This window comes from Barbus barbus (assembly GCF_936440315.1).
Source record: "Barbus barbus genome assembly, chromosome: 4".
Classification (NCBI taxonomy): Eukaryota; Metazoa; Chordata; class Actinopteri; order Cypriniformes; family Cyprinidae; genus Barbus; species Barbus barbus.
In genome coordinates this window covers 24,888,764-24,906,693 of record NC_136732.1, presented here as the reverse complement: position 1 = coordinate 24,906,693, position 17,930 = coordinate 24,888,764, and the positions used below count along the sequence as shown (strand labels likewise).

Genomic DNA, 17,930 nt, shown 5'->3' with positions numbered 1-17,930 from the left:
TGTGCGAGGAACAGAATTAAATTGAAGTCATTACTCACTGATTTTTCGCATTGTTGACTGCATTCAGATTTAAAGACGGGACCTTAAAACATGACATGTTGTCTTTGCAGAGATCATTGAGACCAACGTGCTGTCTGTTCTCGTGTGAATCTCATATACCAGTTTCAAAATGTGCAATAAAGAATGAGAATTGAGAGCTGCAGCAAATGGGAAAATGTTTTTCTTTTGTCATTTTATAGTGCTGTCAAATGATTAATCGCATCCAAAATAAAGGTTTTTGTTAACATAGTATATGTACTGTATGGGCACTGTGTGTATATTTATTATGTTTATTATGTATATATAAATAAAAACACATGCATGTACTGTATATATTTTAGAAAAATATGTTAAAATATATAAAAATGTAAATATATACATGTAAATGTGGATATTTATATAAACACAGCAGAAACACATTATGTAAACAAAAACTTTTATTTTGGATGCAAAATTACGATTAATTGTTTGACAGCACTATCATTTTATAAGAAAAATTCAAACGGATGGTCCATTGCTGCGTTCCAAATGGGATAAATCCACCTCCAAAGGATACTTTAGAGCAAGAACAATTGTGGCTGCTTTATTGAATGGTTGATCCATAACAAGTGCTGAAACCTGGCTGCTACAAAAACAGGCCCGTCAGAAGTCGTCACCTCTATTTATATACTGGTACATCTAAAAAAAAATTTGAATATCGTGAAAAAGGTACATTTTTTGTCACTCATTTAATTTCATTTCATTGAAACCCATATATTATATAGATTCATTACACATAGAGTGAAATATTTCAAGCCTTTATTTCTTGAAATTTTGATGATTATGGCTTGCAGATAATGAAAACCCCAAATTCAGTGTCTCAGAAAAATAGAATATTACATAAGATCAATAAAAAAAAGGAAATTTCAAACAGAAATGTCAGGCTTCTGAAAAGTATGTTCATTTCTATGCACTCAATACTTGGTTGGGCCTCCTTCTGCATGAATTACCGCATCAGTGCAGCGTGGCATGGAGGCAATCAGCCTGTGGCACTGCTCAGGTGGTATGGAAGCCCAGGTTGCTTTGATAGCGGCCTTCAGGTCATCTGCATTGTTGGGTCTGGTGTCTCTCATCTTCCTCTTCACAATACCCCAGATTCTCTATGGGGTTCAGGTCAGGCGAGTTTGCTGGCCAATCAAGCACAGTGACACCATGGCCATTGAACCATTTTGGTACCTTTGGCAGTGTGTCCTGCTGGAAAATGAAATCAGCATCTCCATAAAGCTTGTCAGCAGAAGAAAGCATGAAGTGCTCTAAAATTTCCTGGTAGATGGCTGCGTTGACTGTGGACTTCAGAAAACACAGTGGACCAACACCAGCAGATGACATGGCAGCCCAAATCATCACTGACTGTGGAAACTGCACTCTGGACTTCAAGCAGCATGGATTCTGTGCCTCTCCACTCTTCCTCCAGACTCTGGGACCTTGATTTCCAAATGAAATGCAAAATTTACTTTCATCTGAAAAGAGGACTTTGGACCACTGAACAACAGTCCGGTTCTTTTTCTCCACAGCCCAGGTAAGACACATCTGACGTTGTCTCTGGTTCAGAAGTGGCTTGGTAGCCCTTTTCCTGAAGACGTCTGAGTGTGGTGACTCTTGATGCACTGACTCCAGCTTCAGTCCACTCCTTGAGAAGCTCTCCCAAGTGTTTGAATCAGCTTTGCTTGACAGTATTCTCAAGCTTGTGGTCATCCCTGTTGCTTGTGCTCATGTTCCTACCCAAATTCTTCCTTCTTCAACTTTGCATTTAATATATTATTAAATTATATATTATTATTATTTAATAAACAGCCACCTCTTTCAGTAATGACCCTCTGTGACTTACCCTCTTTGTGAAGGGTGTCAATGATCGTCTTCTGGATCATTGCCAAGTCAGCAGTCTTCCCCATTATTGTGGTTTCAAAGAACAAGAGATACCCAGAATTTATACTGTATGGATGGTCATTTATTGAAACTCAAATGTAAATATTCTAATATTTTGAGATACTGATTATTGACTTTCATGAGCTGTAAGCTCTAATCATCCAAATTAAAACAAAAAAACTTTTGAAATGTTTTACTTTACATGCAATGCATCTAAAATATATGAAAGTTTCGCTTTTTGAAAAAAGTTACAAGAAAAAATTAACTTTTTCACGATATTCTAATTTTTTTAGATGTACCTGTACTGCTTTACACAATACAAATTGTGTCAAAGCAGCTTTACAGTGTCAAACAGGAAATATCGAAATAGTCGACAGTGGACAATAGTGAACACTCAATTTCTGTTAAAGTCAGTTAATTACTAATTCAGTGATGTCATAGTCCAGCTCAGTTCAGTTGAAACAGCATCTGTGCAATCAAGTCCACAATTGTCAGAAATTAAGTGACCCCATCTAAGCAAGGGAGGGGTCTTCCAGTTTTCCTGGGGTCTCCCAGGAACAGTTTTTTGTTCCCTTATACCCTTCATCTCATTGAAGTGCTCACTCTGGAGGGATTAGAATATAAGGGTGAGCATTTAAGAATAGAACACAGGCCGTCACTATCAGACGAAAGTCCAACTGCTCAATGTTAAAGAGTAAGTAAAACAGCGCCCTCTGCTGCCGAAATATGGGAGTTCAAGTGACCGCCCCCCCCCCCCCCCCCCCCCCCCCGTGCCTGACTACTGTCCGTGATATGACAGAGATGCATTGTTGAATTGCTGTTTCTTTTGAGTGCGCAGCGACTGGTGAGAGACAGTTCAAATAATGGAAAATGAAATGTGTGAAATGAAAACTGAGAGTAATTTTTCTCTTTACACCAATCAAAACGAGACACAAAAACATTAAATTAGCATGTTTCAATTTCATTTTCTGCAACATGGTGAGAAAGAAGTTAGGAAAGTGATCTCAGGAAAACAAAGCTTATGTGAAAAGAAGCTGATGAATGTCCAGGTGACGTCACTGAAGACAGGATTCCCCTCAGCAGCAGAAGCATACACAGCGGAAATGCTTCTGCGCTTCTTCCTCGTCCTGTGGAGGTGGATAACGGCTAATTTTGACAAGAGTGGGCTGTAAAATTAGCATCATGGACCTATTGGTAGCTAATATGAGGGTGATTGGCCTTTTCCGATTCAGGGGGAACAGCCACATTAAAACTTGAAAGAAGTAAAGAAAAGAAAAGGAAAGAGAAACACCCACTCAGGAAAGATGGGATGTGAACCAGTAGAATTAGCACTATTTGTTTCCCCGATTCTCTGCATGCAGTATTATTAATGCGTAGGATTATCAAAGATCTTATCATGAAGGCAGTCTCATTTGAGCTCAGTCAAATTCAAGCTGTTCATTCAGTTTAATATTTAAGTTTTCCGCAATTTATTCCAGTTTTTAGCTCTTATCCACATGGACAGACCGACATTAAAAACTGATAAACATGGTTTTGCTAATTAAGTTTTTATATACAGTCAGGTCCATAAATATTGGGACATCGACACAATTCTAACATTTTTGGCTCTATACACCACCACAATGGATCAATGGTCAATTACAGCCTGAAGTCTGGAACGCATAGACATCACCAGACGCTGGGTTTCATCCCTGGTGATGCTCTGCCAGGCCTCTACTGCAACCGTCTTCAGTTCCTGCTTGTTCTTGGGGCATTTTCCCTTCAGTTTTGTCTTCAGCAAGTGAAATGCATGCTCAATCGGATTCAGGTTAGGTGATTGACTTGGCCATTGCATAACAGTCCACTTCTTTCCCTTCAAAAACTCTTTGGTTGCTTTTGCAGTATGTTTTGGGTCATTGTCCATCTGCACTGTGAAGCGCCGTCCAGTGAGTTCTGAAGCATTTGGCTGAATATGAGCAGATAATATTGCCCGAAACACTTCAGAATTCATCCTGTTGCTTTTGTCAGCAGTCACATCATCAATAAATACAAAAGAACCAGTTCCACTGGCAGCCATACATGCCCACGCCATGACACTACCACCACCATGCTTCACTGATGAGGTGGTATGCTTAGGATCATGAGCAGTTCCTTTCCTTCTCCATACTCTTCTCTTTCCCATCACTCTGGTACAAGTTGATCTTGGTCTCATCTGTCCATAGGATGTTGTTCCAGAACTGTGAAGGCTTTTTTAGATGTCGTTTGGCAAACTCTAATCTGGCCTTCCTGTTTTTGAGGCTCACCAATGGTTTACATCTTGTGGTGAACCCTCTGTATTCACTCTGGTGAAGTCTTCTCTTGATTGTTGACTTTGACACACATACACCTACCTCCTGGAGAGTGTTCTTGATCTGGCCAACTGTTGTGAAGGGTGTTTTCTTCACCAGGGAAAGAATTCTTCAGTCATCCACCACAGTTGTTTTCCGTGGTCTTCCTGGTCTTTTGGTGTTGCTGAGCTCACCGGTGCGTTCCTTCTTTTTAAGAATGTTCCAAACAGTTGTTTTGGCCACGCCTAATGTTTTTGCTATCTCTCTTATGGGTTTGTTTTGTTTTTTCAGCCTAATGATGGCTTGCTTCACTGATAGTGACAGCTCTTTGGATCTCATCTTGACAGTTGACAGCAACAGATTCCAAATGCAAATAGCACATGTCACGGCCGGCTCGCAAGCCGCGACAAAGAAGGAGATGACACGTTAAAGTGATATGCAAAAAGGGATAACATTTATTAAAGTAAAAGCAATAAAGTAAGAGAACAGACCAAAAACGAGAACAAAACAACAACTAAGACGACAACAAAATGGCACTAGGGGAAAGCACCCCGTCACAACTGAAGGGAGCTGCTTTAGTTTGCCGGCATCAGCTCTAGCACAGGTGTAAACCATCAGTCATCATGACGTCACTCACTCCAACTCCAACCTACAAAACAAATGACAAAAGACAACCAAACCCACACAATATGATCCACACTGGGGTCGTAACACACACTTGAAATTAACTCTGGACCTTTTATCTGCTCATTGTAATTGGGATAATGAGGGAATAACACACACCTGGCCATGGAGCAGCTGGGAAGCCAATTGTCCCATTACTTTTGGTCCCTTAACAATAGGGAGGCACATATGCAAACTGTTGTAATTCCTACACGTTCACCTGATTTGGATGTAAATACCCTCAAATGAAAGCTGACAGTCTGCAGTTAAAGCACATCTTGTTCGTTTCATTTGAAATCCATTGTGGTGGTGTATAGAGCCAAAAATGTTAGAATTGTGTCGATGTCCCAATATTTATGGACCTGACTGTATATATACATTTTACACATTCTCTGAGAGCAGTCAAGGTCTGATACATTAACTTAGCCTAACCTGCAATTATTACCTTAGCTATTTCTACCTAATTTAACCCACAAAAAAAGGTGTTTGTTTGTATAAATGAATGTATTTATGTCAATTCGGTTATATTAAAGAGTATTTTTACTTTTATTTCAGAGTATGGTGAAGGGAAAACAAAGTTGTGTAGTTACCATATTCAATAAACCTTTGGCTATTTTTGGAAAGAAAACAAAAAATAGGTATTGTAAATCAGTGGATAAGCCTGCTGTACGGATGTCTAAAGTTTACCTCAGTTTGGAAGCGAACTTCAATCGTTCCTTTTAATAAGCGTCTGCCAACATGGTTCTACACATGAGCAATTGAAAGTTATCTTTATTCAGTGTCTGCACCATTTCTCTCCAGAAGGTATGACCGATTAAACTTTCTTTGCTGTGTAAATATCTTTGTATCGTGTTCTTGTTGTTGTTTGCTTCAGTCGTTTGTTGTTGCTCACATGCTTTTGGAATTTTCGTAATTTTTTTGCCTCTCTGAGATTAAAAATCTCTTTCACAGGAGTGGCCTGGCCTAAGTTTCTTAGTCGGAAATTGGAACTGAACGGAAATTAACATATTTTCAATTGGGAAACTTGGAGATGAGTTGGGGGACCATAAACATAAAACATGGCTGAGGAGAAACCATCTGTAGCGTTGTATTATTATTATTATTATTATTTTTCCACAACACTCTTACTCTTACAGTGTTGTGTATTCAACCATTTGCTGCATGATAGTTATTGTAGTTAAACCATGGTAACCACAAATTAACCATGGGTTTGCTACACTAACCATAGTTTAAAAACTGTGGTTATAAAAATGGTTCTCAAAAAAAATAAAAAAATAAAAAATAAAGAAAAAGGTTACTTGCTACACTTTTATTATAGGCTAATAAAACTATGCTTAATTTTCATAAGGGGTATGTATTTTACAAAGCAAGAACAGCATTTGTTTGACCAAAATACCTGAATTATTAGCAAGCTGACTAGATAGCATTGTGAAAGTATACAATAGCATAATGTTTATATGGTTGTCAACAATTGACATGCTATGTTTTATTTGGATGTTGACTACATATCTTCAGTATATTTGGGCTTTTACAAGATTTCCTCAAGGGAAAAGCAAGAATGAGCATGCAGTTCTCCACTCTTTTTCTTGTAGAGTCCGAGTAAATCAGCAGAAATGAAACACAAAACATCCTTACCCATCACTAAAGAGGTTTTGATGAGACAGTTCATATTCAAGCCTTTTAAACTGTGGCGGTAATCTGAGGTAACGAGTGCGTGAAAAGACGTTGGTCCAGATTAACTCATAAGGGGCTCCTCGAAAGCAGCAGATGAGATGACGTTATGGTTTACGCACCCTTTCACTTTCTTTTCAGAAAGAGGGTCCCGCTATTGAGTCATCAAATCATGACGTCACAGTAACACAGAATGATGACACTACGGTTTCGAGATCTAGGAGATGCATGACAAGACCATAACACAAGTCCAAGGTGTAACCAAATATGGTTCAGTTTAGTGCCAGGTTACGATTAAATTACATACAAACTTGAGATAATTATTGAACACATGTCAATGTTGAAACCCACAGCTAACTAAAGATGTTTGCTGATGGATTCATGGAAATGAGTCACTGCTGTGAAATTGTGTTTCTGCCCCCTCACTCCCACCTCGATGGAAAGTCTTATCATTGCCATTGACTCGTTCTTGTAAGCATATCAGTAGTCTACCACCAGTATAAATGAGTCATCACAAAAAACTAAGCAAACTAATGCATAAGACATTGGCAGAAAGTATAGTTGTTTATTCCAAAAATTGCTTTACACTGTATAAGCTTTTTTTGTCAGATATACCTATAATATACAGTCAGACCTGCAAAAATTGAGTAACTTTATTTGAAAGGAGATCTAGGCTATAGCAAAACATCAATTCAGCCATATTTAGCGAGTCCAAAAAGTGACTTGGGACTTAACAATCAGTACAATGTAAGTCAGTACAATGTCACTATTCCAGATAAAGGTCTGTGGAAAAAAAAAAAAAAAAAAATACATATACATATACATAGAATTTTCTTTTGATAATGTTCATGACATTTCTAATTATTCAAATGTCCACGAATGTTCAAATAATGACCTCACAGGCATCACATGATGTAAATAATTTTAGCTGAAATTTTGTTGCTGTTATAAACAGAAGATATAGCTTTTTATATCAGATTGTTGGGTTGTCTGAGAACCTTAGACGAAGGTCTTTAACCCTCTACATTAAATAACCTTTCAAACCATTGGTATCTGCATACAAAGGAAGCTAGAGATTTTCTCAGAATTACTTTCACTTTTCTGAGCAATTTGTGAATTGAGCTGGTGTCAAAATACTTTTAGTTGGTGTATGAAATCAGCTCTTCATGCAAATGGGTCAGAGTATTTACAAGTGTTGTTCATTACATTAACATGATCCAGTTACTTTTGACTGTCATAAAGTAGCACTTTTTTCTTATAAATGTCTGTCCTAAAAGAGTATACTATTGTTTTAGAATTAGCAAAGTTATTTTTGTGAAATATTTTGCTTGAACATGTCTTTTGTTTAAAGAAATGCCACTTGGTTGGAGATTTGTTCTCTAGTTTAATGACTTTCATGCTTTCATAGACTTTTAAGTATGCTAAAAATACTTTGCTGCAGCTGTATAATCAACAGCCATAAATACAGATAAATATGACAAAATAAAGATTTAAAAAACAAACAAACAAGAAAACACATATACACATTGTATATACACTTTCAGTGGCTTGCCACTCTTAACATACCACCTGGCCAATGACATCTTTGTTGGCAAAAACTTGGAAATAGCATAGTAGCATACTACTCTCTGCCATACTAGTTCATCCAAATATGGAAATTCTGCCATCAAGGTTGTTCGAAACCTGTATGAGTTTATTTCTTCTGTTGAACACAAAAGAAGATATTTTTTAAGGAATGTGGGTAACCAAAAATGTTTGGTCCCCATTGACTTCCATAGTATGGGATAAAACACAGTGGAATTCAATATTCAAAATATTTTTTATGTTCAACAGAAGATACAAACTCATACAGGGGTATGAGAACACCCTCACCCTCATTTACTGAGTAAATGATGACAGAATTTTCATTTTTGGTTGAACCAGCACTTGTAATACTTGTAGTATGCAAGTCTGCCATTGTGAATTCAGCCTTAGTTTTTTGCTTTGTTGAAGGGAGGTATTTTGATACTTTCCTTTGTGTGCACTTGACCCTTTGCTAAGTCCTCACCTTTGCTGCAACTAGCAGCTGTCGCTGATCTGCCATTTGAGACCAGCTCTTGCTATTTTCTATTTCTGTGCTGGTTTTGTGTGTTTGGTTAGTTTCAAGAAATTGACAAAATTATTCAGATGTATTGTTGTTGAGGAGCTTAAAATACTGACTCAAGATGCCAAAAAAGAAAACACGCAGTGTTTATAGCCCTTTCTCTTTAAAGAAATCTTCACATGTTCATGCTGCAGAAATTGTGTGTTGATTATAATTATAAACGTATAGGCTTTCCTATAGCTCAAATGGTAGAGCATGGCGCTAGCAACTCCAAGATCATGGGTTCGACTCCCAGGGAAAGCAAGAGCTGATAAAATGTAAAACTGTAACTTGAATGCAATGTAAGTCGCTTTGGATAAAAGTGTCTGCTAAATACGTAAATGTAATGTAAATAAAATACATTTAGCATCAGTAAGGAGAGCTACATTTGCTAAATGAATGTTACTAACTTAATCTTATTTAATTTTCTGTTGACTCAGTTGTTGTAGTGTGGAGTAAGGTATTCACAATACCAAAGTAAGTGTGTTGAAGAAACATTTGAAGAAGTTCAGGGCTTCAGCAAAGGGTCAGTTTCACACAAATATATATACATACATGTATATAAAGTGCATCAATAGGGTGCCAATTTTACATTGGTAACAATCAGAATTCGGCCACACATGGACATTCAGTGACACTTCATCCATTGAGTGGGGAGAAGCTTAAATATAGTGCAATAAAGGCAGAGAGCTTTGGAGATGTCACTTTAAGAAATAAATAAAAAAGCTAACATGTCTTACACTGCCTTCAGTGTATACTTCAAAACCCAGCAGATCAGTGCAGAGGGAGTCTACATTCAGTACTGTCACAAATCCATTTCAGTCTTTGATGTAGATTCAGAATTAATTAAGCTTGATCACACCCAGGTAGGTTTCAGAGGCCTGGATTTTGGCTTTCGGCTTGCAGGTCACAGTTAGAATATCTCCGCTATTGAGGGAAATGCCTTTAGCCATGAAGACAGTTGAGAGTTTTGATCCATTGATAAGACCTTCTAAAATCACTTGTCTGTTTTTTGATTCCACAGTGATTGTATGGTTTGCTTTCTCATGAGAGGCAAGGGTAACCTGCAGGTACAGGAAATATTGGCCAAACTTGTTCACCGACAGCTGTTCCTTTCCCTTGATATTGATAAAATCCTGATCCAATGTATTCCACTGGAGTTTCTCCACCATGTTTGAGTCATTCCCTGTGAATAAGCAGACATGCTAAAAACATTCAAATAAATGCTGTTCTTTTGAATGTTCTATTCATCAAAGAATCCTGAAAATATGTGTCACAGTTTCTACAAAATATGAAGCAGCACAGCTGTTTTTAACATAGCTAATAATAATAAATATTTCTTGAGCAGCAAATCAGTATATTAGAATGATTTCTAAAGGATCATGTGACACTGAAGACTGGAGTAATGATGCAGAAAATTCAGGGGTACCCCTGCATTCTGGGGTATATTTCTTATATTTTGCTGTATAATGAAAATATATTGATATATTTTAAACTACTTGGATATATTTTAACTATGATATATTTTAAACTATTTTCACTTAGGGGTGTACTCACTTTTGTGGCCAGCGGTTTAGACATTAATGGCTGTGTGTTGAGTTATTTTGAGGGGACAGCAAATTTACACTGTTATACAAGCTGTACACTCACTAATTTACATTGTAGCAAAGTGTCATTTCTTCAGTGTTGTCTTATGAAAAGATATAATAAAATATTTACAAAAATGTGAGGGGTATACTCACGTCTGTGAAATACTGTAAGTACCCAAATTGTTTATGTGGCTACTGTACAAACTGAATACACATAAGATGAACTCTTAAAAGTCTAAAAGGTTCAAAATTCTGACTTACAGTCTGGATAAAATTCCATTAGAGGAATTCCTTTGTCCTGAGATTGGTTGACATTATCTTCATTCTGTTAGAGCAAAAAAGAATTAGGCAATATCAAGGCTAATCTTTTTCACATTGCCTACAGTAAAATAAAGCCTAGTACAATATATAGTTAAAATATAGTAAGAAAAACTAAAGGACTTTGAATGTGTTACCTGAAATGTCAAGAACGTTGTAAAAACCTTGAGCATTAGGCATTTATACAGAATTTAAGATAGAATAGATACTGTATATAGACGTTTCTAAGGTGGTTTAATTCAAAGACAGTTTGCTAGGTGGTTTCTAGGTTCCTCTGGTGGTCACTAGAGCACTGCCAAGAGGTGGATAGTAAGTTGTCAAGCTCATTCCAGTCCAATTTATCTATTACCTTTAGTTCTTATTTTTTCAAACATGCAACAAACTGTGCAATATGCATGGCTTCTGATGTTAGACAAACAGAATGAAAAACATTATCAGGGAAGAGGAGGGGTTGTGGAGTGGCATTTCCCCTCAGTGGAATGATGTCATTATGTCTTCTTTTGCTGTTCTGTGGTTGCTGGTTTGTCTTCACAAGTCCAATATGTACATCTACTTCGCATGTGTGTGTGTGGAAAAAAAAAAAAAAAACATTTCAAGAGAAAGTATAGTTTCAGACCTAAACCAATTTCGTTTTCAAACATCAGAATCAAGTTCTCATATCTTATAGGTGTTACTTTTGAATGAAATCCCCAGTCAGCCTTTCTAACACTATTACATGCTAATCTTCAGAAAGTTACCCAAAAATATAATTTCTTTATGTTTTTTGACTGAGCACAATTAGAATAGTAGTTTCATGATATATATGTGACAAAACTGTGACTCAAAAATGATGGTAAAGTGGAATTGCGTCAGATGCTGATTTGTATCAATAGAGAGTTTCATTTCTTATTTTCTGTTGCAGTAAATTGTGCATGCACGTTCATGTGGTAACCATGTGATTCAACCTTCCACATGGCATGATATCATGGCTAATTACTCTGTACTGTTCAGATAAACAACAGCATCTTCTAAAAAGATTGCTCCACTGTGCTGGAAAGAGATGTGATGATTGATAGTGATATCTGCAATATTGATACTGAGTTTCCACATTGGCACTCAATGAGCTGTTTTCTTACTATAAACAAATGACTCACTGTATTGTGTGGTCATTGCATGATTACTTATTGTAAGACAACATATCTTTTTAAATAGAAATATTACAATGTTTTTTTAAAAATAAATGACAAAAATCACTAATTAAGTTTTGAAATGTCAGTTCTCAGCCAGAAGACCTGCACATCCACTAGAACTTGATACACACGCTTAAAAATAAAGCTTCCAAAATGGTATTTTTGCATTAATGCCATAAAACAACCGCTTAGTCAACAATTCCTAAAATAACCATTGTTTTTTTCCTTAGTCTGAAGAACATTTAAAAAAAAAAATATATTTAAATAACCTGGAAAGGATCCATGGATGTCAAAGGTTCTTTGTACAACCATCAATGCCAAGAAAAGGTTCTTTTGGTTATTTATATGTTCTTTACTCTTTTAAGAACTGAAAGGTTTTTTGAGGAACCCAAAATTGTTCTTCTATTGCATCACACTGCTAAACCCCATTTTTACAATGTTTATTTTTAAGAATGTAGTTACTAAGCTTCAAATAGTAAATGCCACAATTTACAGTACATCTGTATATAACTAATATTTTTAATGATACGTTTATTTGAGCTTATATATTTCAGTTTGCCCTGTCTGTAAATATAAGTATGCCGTGATTACACATATCTGCGTTCCCCTCATCTGCGGTCTTGAGTCAGCAGCCGCTGTGGTCTGACTGTATCCCACCAATATACAGATACGCAATACACAACAGAACCCGAAACAATGTACAGGTTCATACAATACAATACCAGTTTGGACAACCTTGCCTGAATTTCTCTTCATTTTAATGGAATTTTTAAACATACACATACTGGACATGAAGTAAACAGAGCTGCAATCTACACTAATGGTTTTTGCACAATGAAGATTCCAAAAGTGAGTTTTCACAAGCAAACCATTTTGGATTCCTCAAATGCCTCTCAGTGAACCATTTTTTTCTTAGTGTGAAGAATTCTAAACAACCTTTTATTTTCGCTATAAAGAACCAATGGAAATGTTCCATGGATGTTAAAGTTTCCTCATGGAACCATCAATGCCAGTAAAGAACCTTTATTTTTAAGCGTGTAGATTACAGATCTCAACCATACCTGCCGTTTATAAGGAGCTGGCGATTCTCTGTGGATGAAGTGGAGAGTTATTGATGTGGCCAAGCCTAGAGTGAGCAAGGTGGCCCAAACAAGCAATCCCCGGATCAGTCTCCTCTGATGGGCCAAAGCAACACCACCTCCTCCACCCCTGTCACCCGTTTTATCACTGCAGTACTCGGCAGATAGAGACATGATACCCGACAGCCGCAGTGCAGGACAAGTGTGAGAGATGAGACGAAAACACTGATGAGTTCACGAAGCCTGGGACTGATTATGTAGAATGAGCGTGGCTTCCACCTCTCGTCTTCTGGTTGGCCCGTAGACAAACCTCAGAATGTGTCAAGCTTCCTGTATGATGGCTTGGTGTGTGTAAGTGAGTGCTTGTGTTCCTGTTTAGAGTTTCTCAACAGATGTCCAAGAGGAGTGCTGTAGTGTACTTTCCCCTAAAGCATGGGTGATGTGCAATATAAAACACCTCTCATCTGGGCAGGGACAGGCCCTCCTACTCGCTGTCAACCAGACGGAAGCAGGTGTCACAGTCCTTTTAATAGACTGCTGGGAGTTTTTATGCTACAAAACCATCACATTCTGTAGACCACATGTGACGCACTACATGAGACCTGTACTAAGGTATATAATGCGCTGGTGTGTACAGGGGTAGGTTTAGTTTTTTCTTGCCGTAACTTGTTAAGTGGCCAAAGTGAGCTTGTTCTGACATGTTCAGAACCCAAGGAAGGAATCTTGTGTTGTGGTAGCCACCACATTTACCACACTGCATTAGACCAGAACTAAGCTATATGTGCCAAGGTTATTTTTTATTTTTTTTGCATACGTTACAATTCTGATTAAACATGTTCAGACATGTTATAACAACAACAGGATGCTGAACCATCAACACATCAATATAAAGAATAAACAGATAACTTAAAAGTTAATAAGACATTGTAGAAATGGATGAAATATGTCCAAGTTATATTTCACTTTAAAATAACAATAAATAAATAAAGAGAAATGATATTGGGGTCAGTACGATTTTTTGATGTTCTTGAAAGAAGCCTCCTATGTTCCCCAAGGCTGCATTTATTTGATCAAAAATACAATAAGAGCACTAATATTGTGAAATATTATTTCAATTTATAACAACTAGTTTCTGTAAAAGATGAATTTTCAGTATCGTTGCTCCAGTATTCAGTGTCACATAATCCTTCGGAAATCATTCTAATATGTTGATTTGCTGCTCAAGAAACATGGATCATTTTTATCAGTGTTAAATGGTTGTGTGGCTTAATATTTTTCAGGATGCCATGATACACTTTTTGAGCATTCTTTGATAAATAGAAAGTTCAAAAGAACAGTAATCTTTTGTTACATTTGTTTGTATTACATTTTGAGAGAGAAAATCCTACTTAATAAATGTTAATAGTTAAATACTTAAATGTTAATAGCTGAAAGAAAAAAAAAATCATTGTCTCATTTCTTGTTATTTTGAGGTGTAAAACGAGCTATGTATATTCTTGACAGATTTTTTGACATCCACTCTAATATGGTTATGTACAAAGCTATCTATATGTGCACTTTTGACACTTATGACCATTTTATTAAAAATATGCAAAAAATGCGCATGTAACCTGTATGTGATTACACATCTGAAGATATGACCTAGTTGTGGTTTCCCTTATGTGACCCAGAATCATGCAGAAAGCCTAATTCTGAAAAAAGGAAAATGATTAGTAACAAAGAATCTTTCCTAACCCCTCTTCAGAATTCATTCATTTATGTCATAAACATGAGTATTCAAACAAACTATCCAAAAAATTTGAAGTAATGTAAATATACAATTCAGTAGCAGAAAATTAAGCGTGTGTGTGTGTGTGTTTTATATGTCATGTCCTGTTCATATCGTAAGCGCCAGTCTGTGGTCTACCTGTGAAAGTTTAATGCCACACATGCTCTATCCAAATTACTTTTGCTATTTGTCATCAGCCAGATAAAGTGTTTCATGACACCTGCAGAAAAATAATAAACCAATAAACCACAAAGTGAGAAATGATGAAATACCAACACTTTCCAAAGCCACAAGAGATTTTCCCAACTTTTAAGGCCTTGGGTGAGATAATAAATCAGCAAAGAAGAAAATCAAAAGAGGAACCTTGCTGTTCAGATGTGTTTGATTGAGCGGAACCGAAAGTGGCACATTTCAAAGATTAGGTCATCTATCTGGGGCGAGTGAGGTTGGTGACTGGTCATTCTTGTCCTTTGTCTCACCAGTGGAAGTTCAGAGCTTTCAACAAAAAAAAAAAAAAAAAAAAAAAAAAAAAAAAAAAAAACCCACCTGAGATGTGTGGGGACGTGATGGGAAAGTTATATATGGTGAACATTGTCGTATGTCTATGACTGACGTTTCTCTCTCCTACTCAATTTCCATCCTTTACCAACTGACCGTGTTGACAGCATAACTCTAACTTCATAACTTATAAGCTTATGAAGGTCCAGAAAGTGTTGTGATTCTATAGAGGAACCATTTTAGGTTCCTCAAAGAACCCTTGAGTGAATAATTTTTTTTGTTTGTTTTTTTTCTTAAACAGTTTAATAATCTTAAGAGCCTTCATCCATTCTAAAGAAACGTTTATGAAATGGAAAAGTTCCATGGATGTTAAAGATTCTTCATGGAACCAAAGATGCCAATAAAGAACCTTAATTTTTAAGAGAGTACAGGTAAATCACTACTTTGAAAGGCTTTCAGTGGAACAGCTAAAGATGTGTATTAAGTGAAATAAAGCCCATGGGGGATTTTGAATGTGAGACACTGTATGATGTCAAAGTGTGACATTAATCCAGCTAAAGATGGATTTGCTGCGGTAATTTAGTAAGGCTGAAAATAAAGAGACACAAACATCCATTCACTTCATTGGACTTTGGGACTGAATCTGAAACAAGTGTCAGATAAACATCCCTTTGTCAAAACATCCATATATATTTAATTTTCACTTTCACACAAACACACACACATACACCATCGGTGAATACAGAAGTGGTCCATTGTAACCAGACTTTTTTTGTTGTTGTTGTTGATTGACATATTGTCTATATTTTGGATAAAGCCTTGTTCACGTGAACGTGTACATTATTTGCCTAGTTTAATATATATACATACATACATATACAGTATCTCACAGAAGTGAGTACACCCCTCACATTTTTGTAAATATTTTATTATATCTTTTCATGTGACAACACTGAAGAAATGACACTTTGCTACAATGTAAAGTAGTGAGTGTACAGCTTGTATAACAGTGTAAATTTGCTGTCTCCTCAAAATAACTCAACACACAGCCATTAATGTCTAAACCGCTGGCCACAAAAGTGAGTACACCCCTAAGTGAAAATGTCCAAATTGGGCCCAAAGTGTCAATATTTTGTGTGGCCACCATTGTTTTCCAGCATTGCCTTAACCCTCTTGGGCATGGAGTTCACCAGAGCTTCACAGGTTGCCACTGGAGGCCTCTTCCACTCCTCCATGACGACATCATGGAGCTGGTGGATGTTAGAGACCTTGCACTCCTCCACCTTCCATTTGAGGATGCCCCACAGATGCTCAATAGGGTTTAGGTCTGGAGATATGCTTGGCCAGTCCATCACCTTTACCCTCAGCTTCTTTAGCAAGGCAGTGGTCATCTTGGAGGTGTGTTTGGGGTCGTTATCATGTTGGAATACTGCCCTGCGGCCCAGTCTCTACTTCAGTATGTCACAGTACATGTTGGCATTCATGGTTCCCTCAGTGAACTGTAGCTCCAGCCCATGACACTCCCACCACCATGCTTGACTGTAGGCAAGGCACACTTGTCTTTGTACTCCTCACCTGGTTGCCACCACACATGCTTGACACCATCTGAACCAAATAAGTTTATCTTCTTTAGAAGAGGCTTCCTTCTGGGACAACAGCCATGCAGACCAATTTGATGCAGTGTGCAGCGTATGGTCTGAGCACTGACAGGCTGACCCCCCACCCTTTCAACCTCTGCAGCAATGCTGGCAGCACTCATGCGTCTATTTCCCAAACATAACCTCTGGATATTACGCTGAGCACGTGCACTCAACTTCTGTGGTCGACCCTGGCGAGGCCTGTTCTGAGTGGAACCTGTCCTTTTAAACCGCTGTATGGTCTTGGCCACCGTGCTTCAGCTCAGTTTCAGGGTCTTGGCAATCTTCTTACAGCCTACGCCATCTTTATGTAGAGCAACAATTCTTTCTTTCAGAACCTCAGAGAGTTCTTTGCCATGAGGTGCCATGTTGAACTTCCAATGACCAGTATGAGAGAGTGAGAGCGATAACACCAAATTTAACACACCTGCTCCCCATTCACACCTGAGACCTTTTAACACTAATGAGTCACATGACACAGGGGAGAGAAAATGGCTAATTGGGCCCAATTTGGACATTTTCACTTAGGGGTGTACTCACTTTTGTGGCCAGCGGTTTAGACATTAATGGCTGTGTTTTGAGTTATTTCAAGGGGACAGCAAATTTACACTGCTATACAAACTGTACACTCACTAATTTACATTGCAGCAAAGTGTCATTTCTTCAGTGTTGTCTCATGAAAAGATATATATATATATATATATATATATATATATATATATATATATACCTCACCATTGTAGCGCGCTGCTTTTGCAAGGTTCCATGAAAACATTTCAGCTTTTATTTTCCTTTTACGCCCTGAAGAAGATATCACAGGTTCATCAAGTTCGTCAAAATTATCCATCCTCGATCACTTTTAGTCAGCTTTGATGAAACTATACTAATATTATGATGATAGGAGGACGTATTGACAATGTTGTGACTTGGTAATTTGATGGTAATTAAATTACAGGCATGCAGCTTCGTTGTTACGTTGTCAAATAATAAGTCATGACATTACCAAACATTACGTAACTGTTACGTCGTATGTTAGCAGGGATATATGGGTCATTCCTGTTATACAGTGACTTTTCTGTCTCTATGATTTACTTACTCATATTTTCTCTAAAATAGTCACATATTTATAAGAAATTGCTTAAATTATACATAATAGGTCTACTTTA

At 37.2% G+C, this 17,930-nt stretch overlaps 1 protein-coding gene across 1 annotated transcript; it reads right to left on the bottom strand.

The window, feature by feature from the left end:
• Window positions 1–9,548: 9,548 nt before the first annotated feature.
• On the bottom strand, window positions 9,549–13,035 carry tnfsf18 (TNF superfamily member 18; the record flags this gene model as incomplete). The annotated part of the gene is made up of 3 exons (XM_079414379.1): window positions 9,549–9,892; window positions 10,557–10,620; window positions 12,844–13,035. 3 exons carry the CDS (start codon window positions 13,033–13,035, stop codon window positions 9,549–9,551), a joined length of 600 nt encoding a protein of 199 aa, XP_079270505.1.
• Window positions 13,036–17,930: the final 4,895 nt, after the last annotated feature.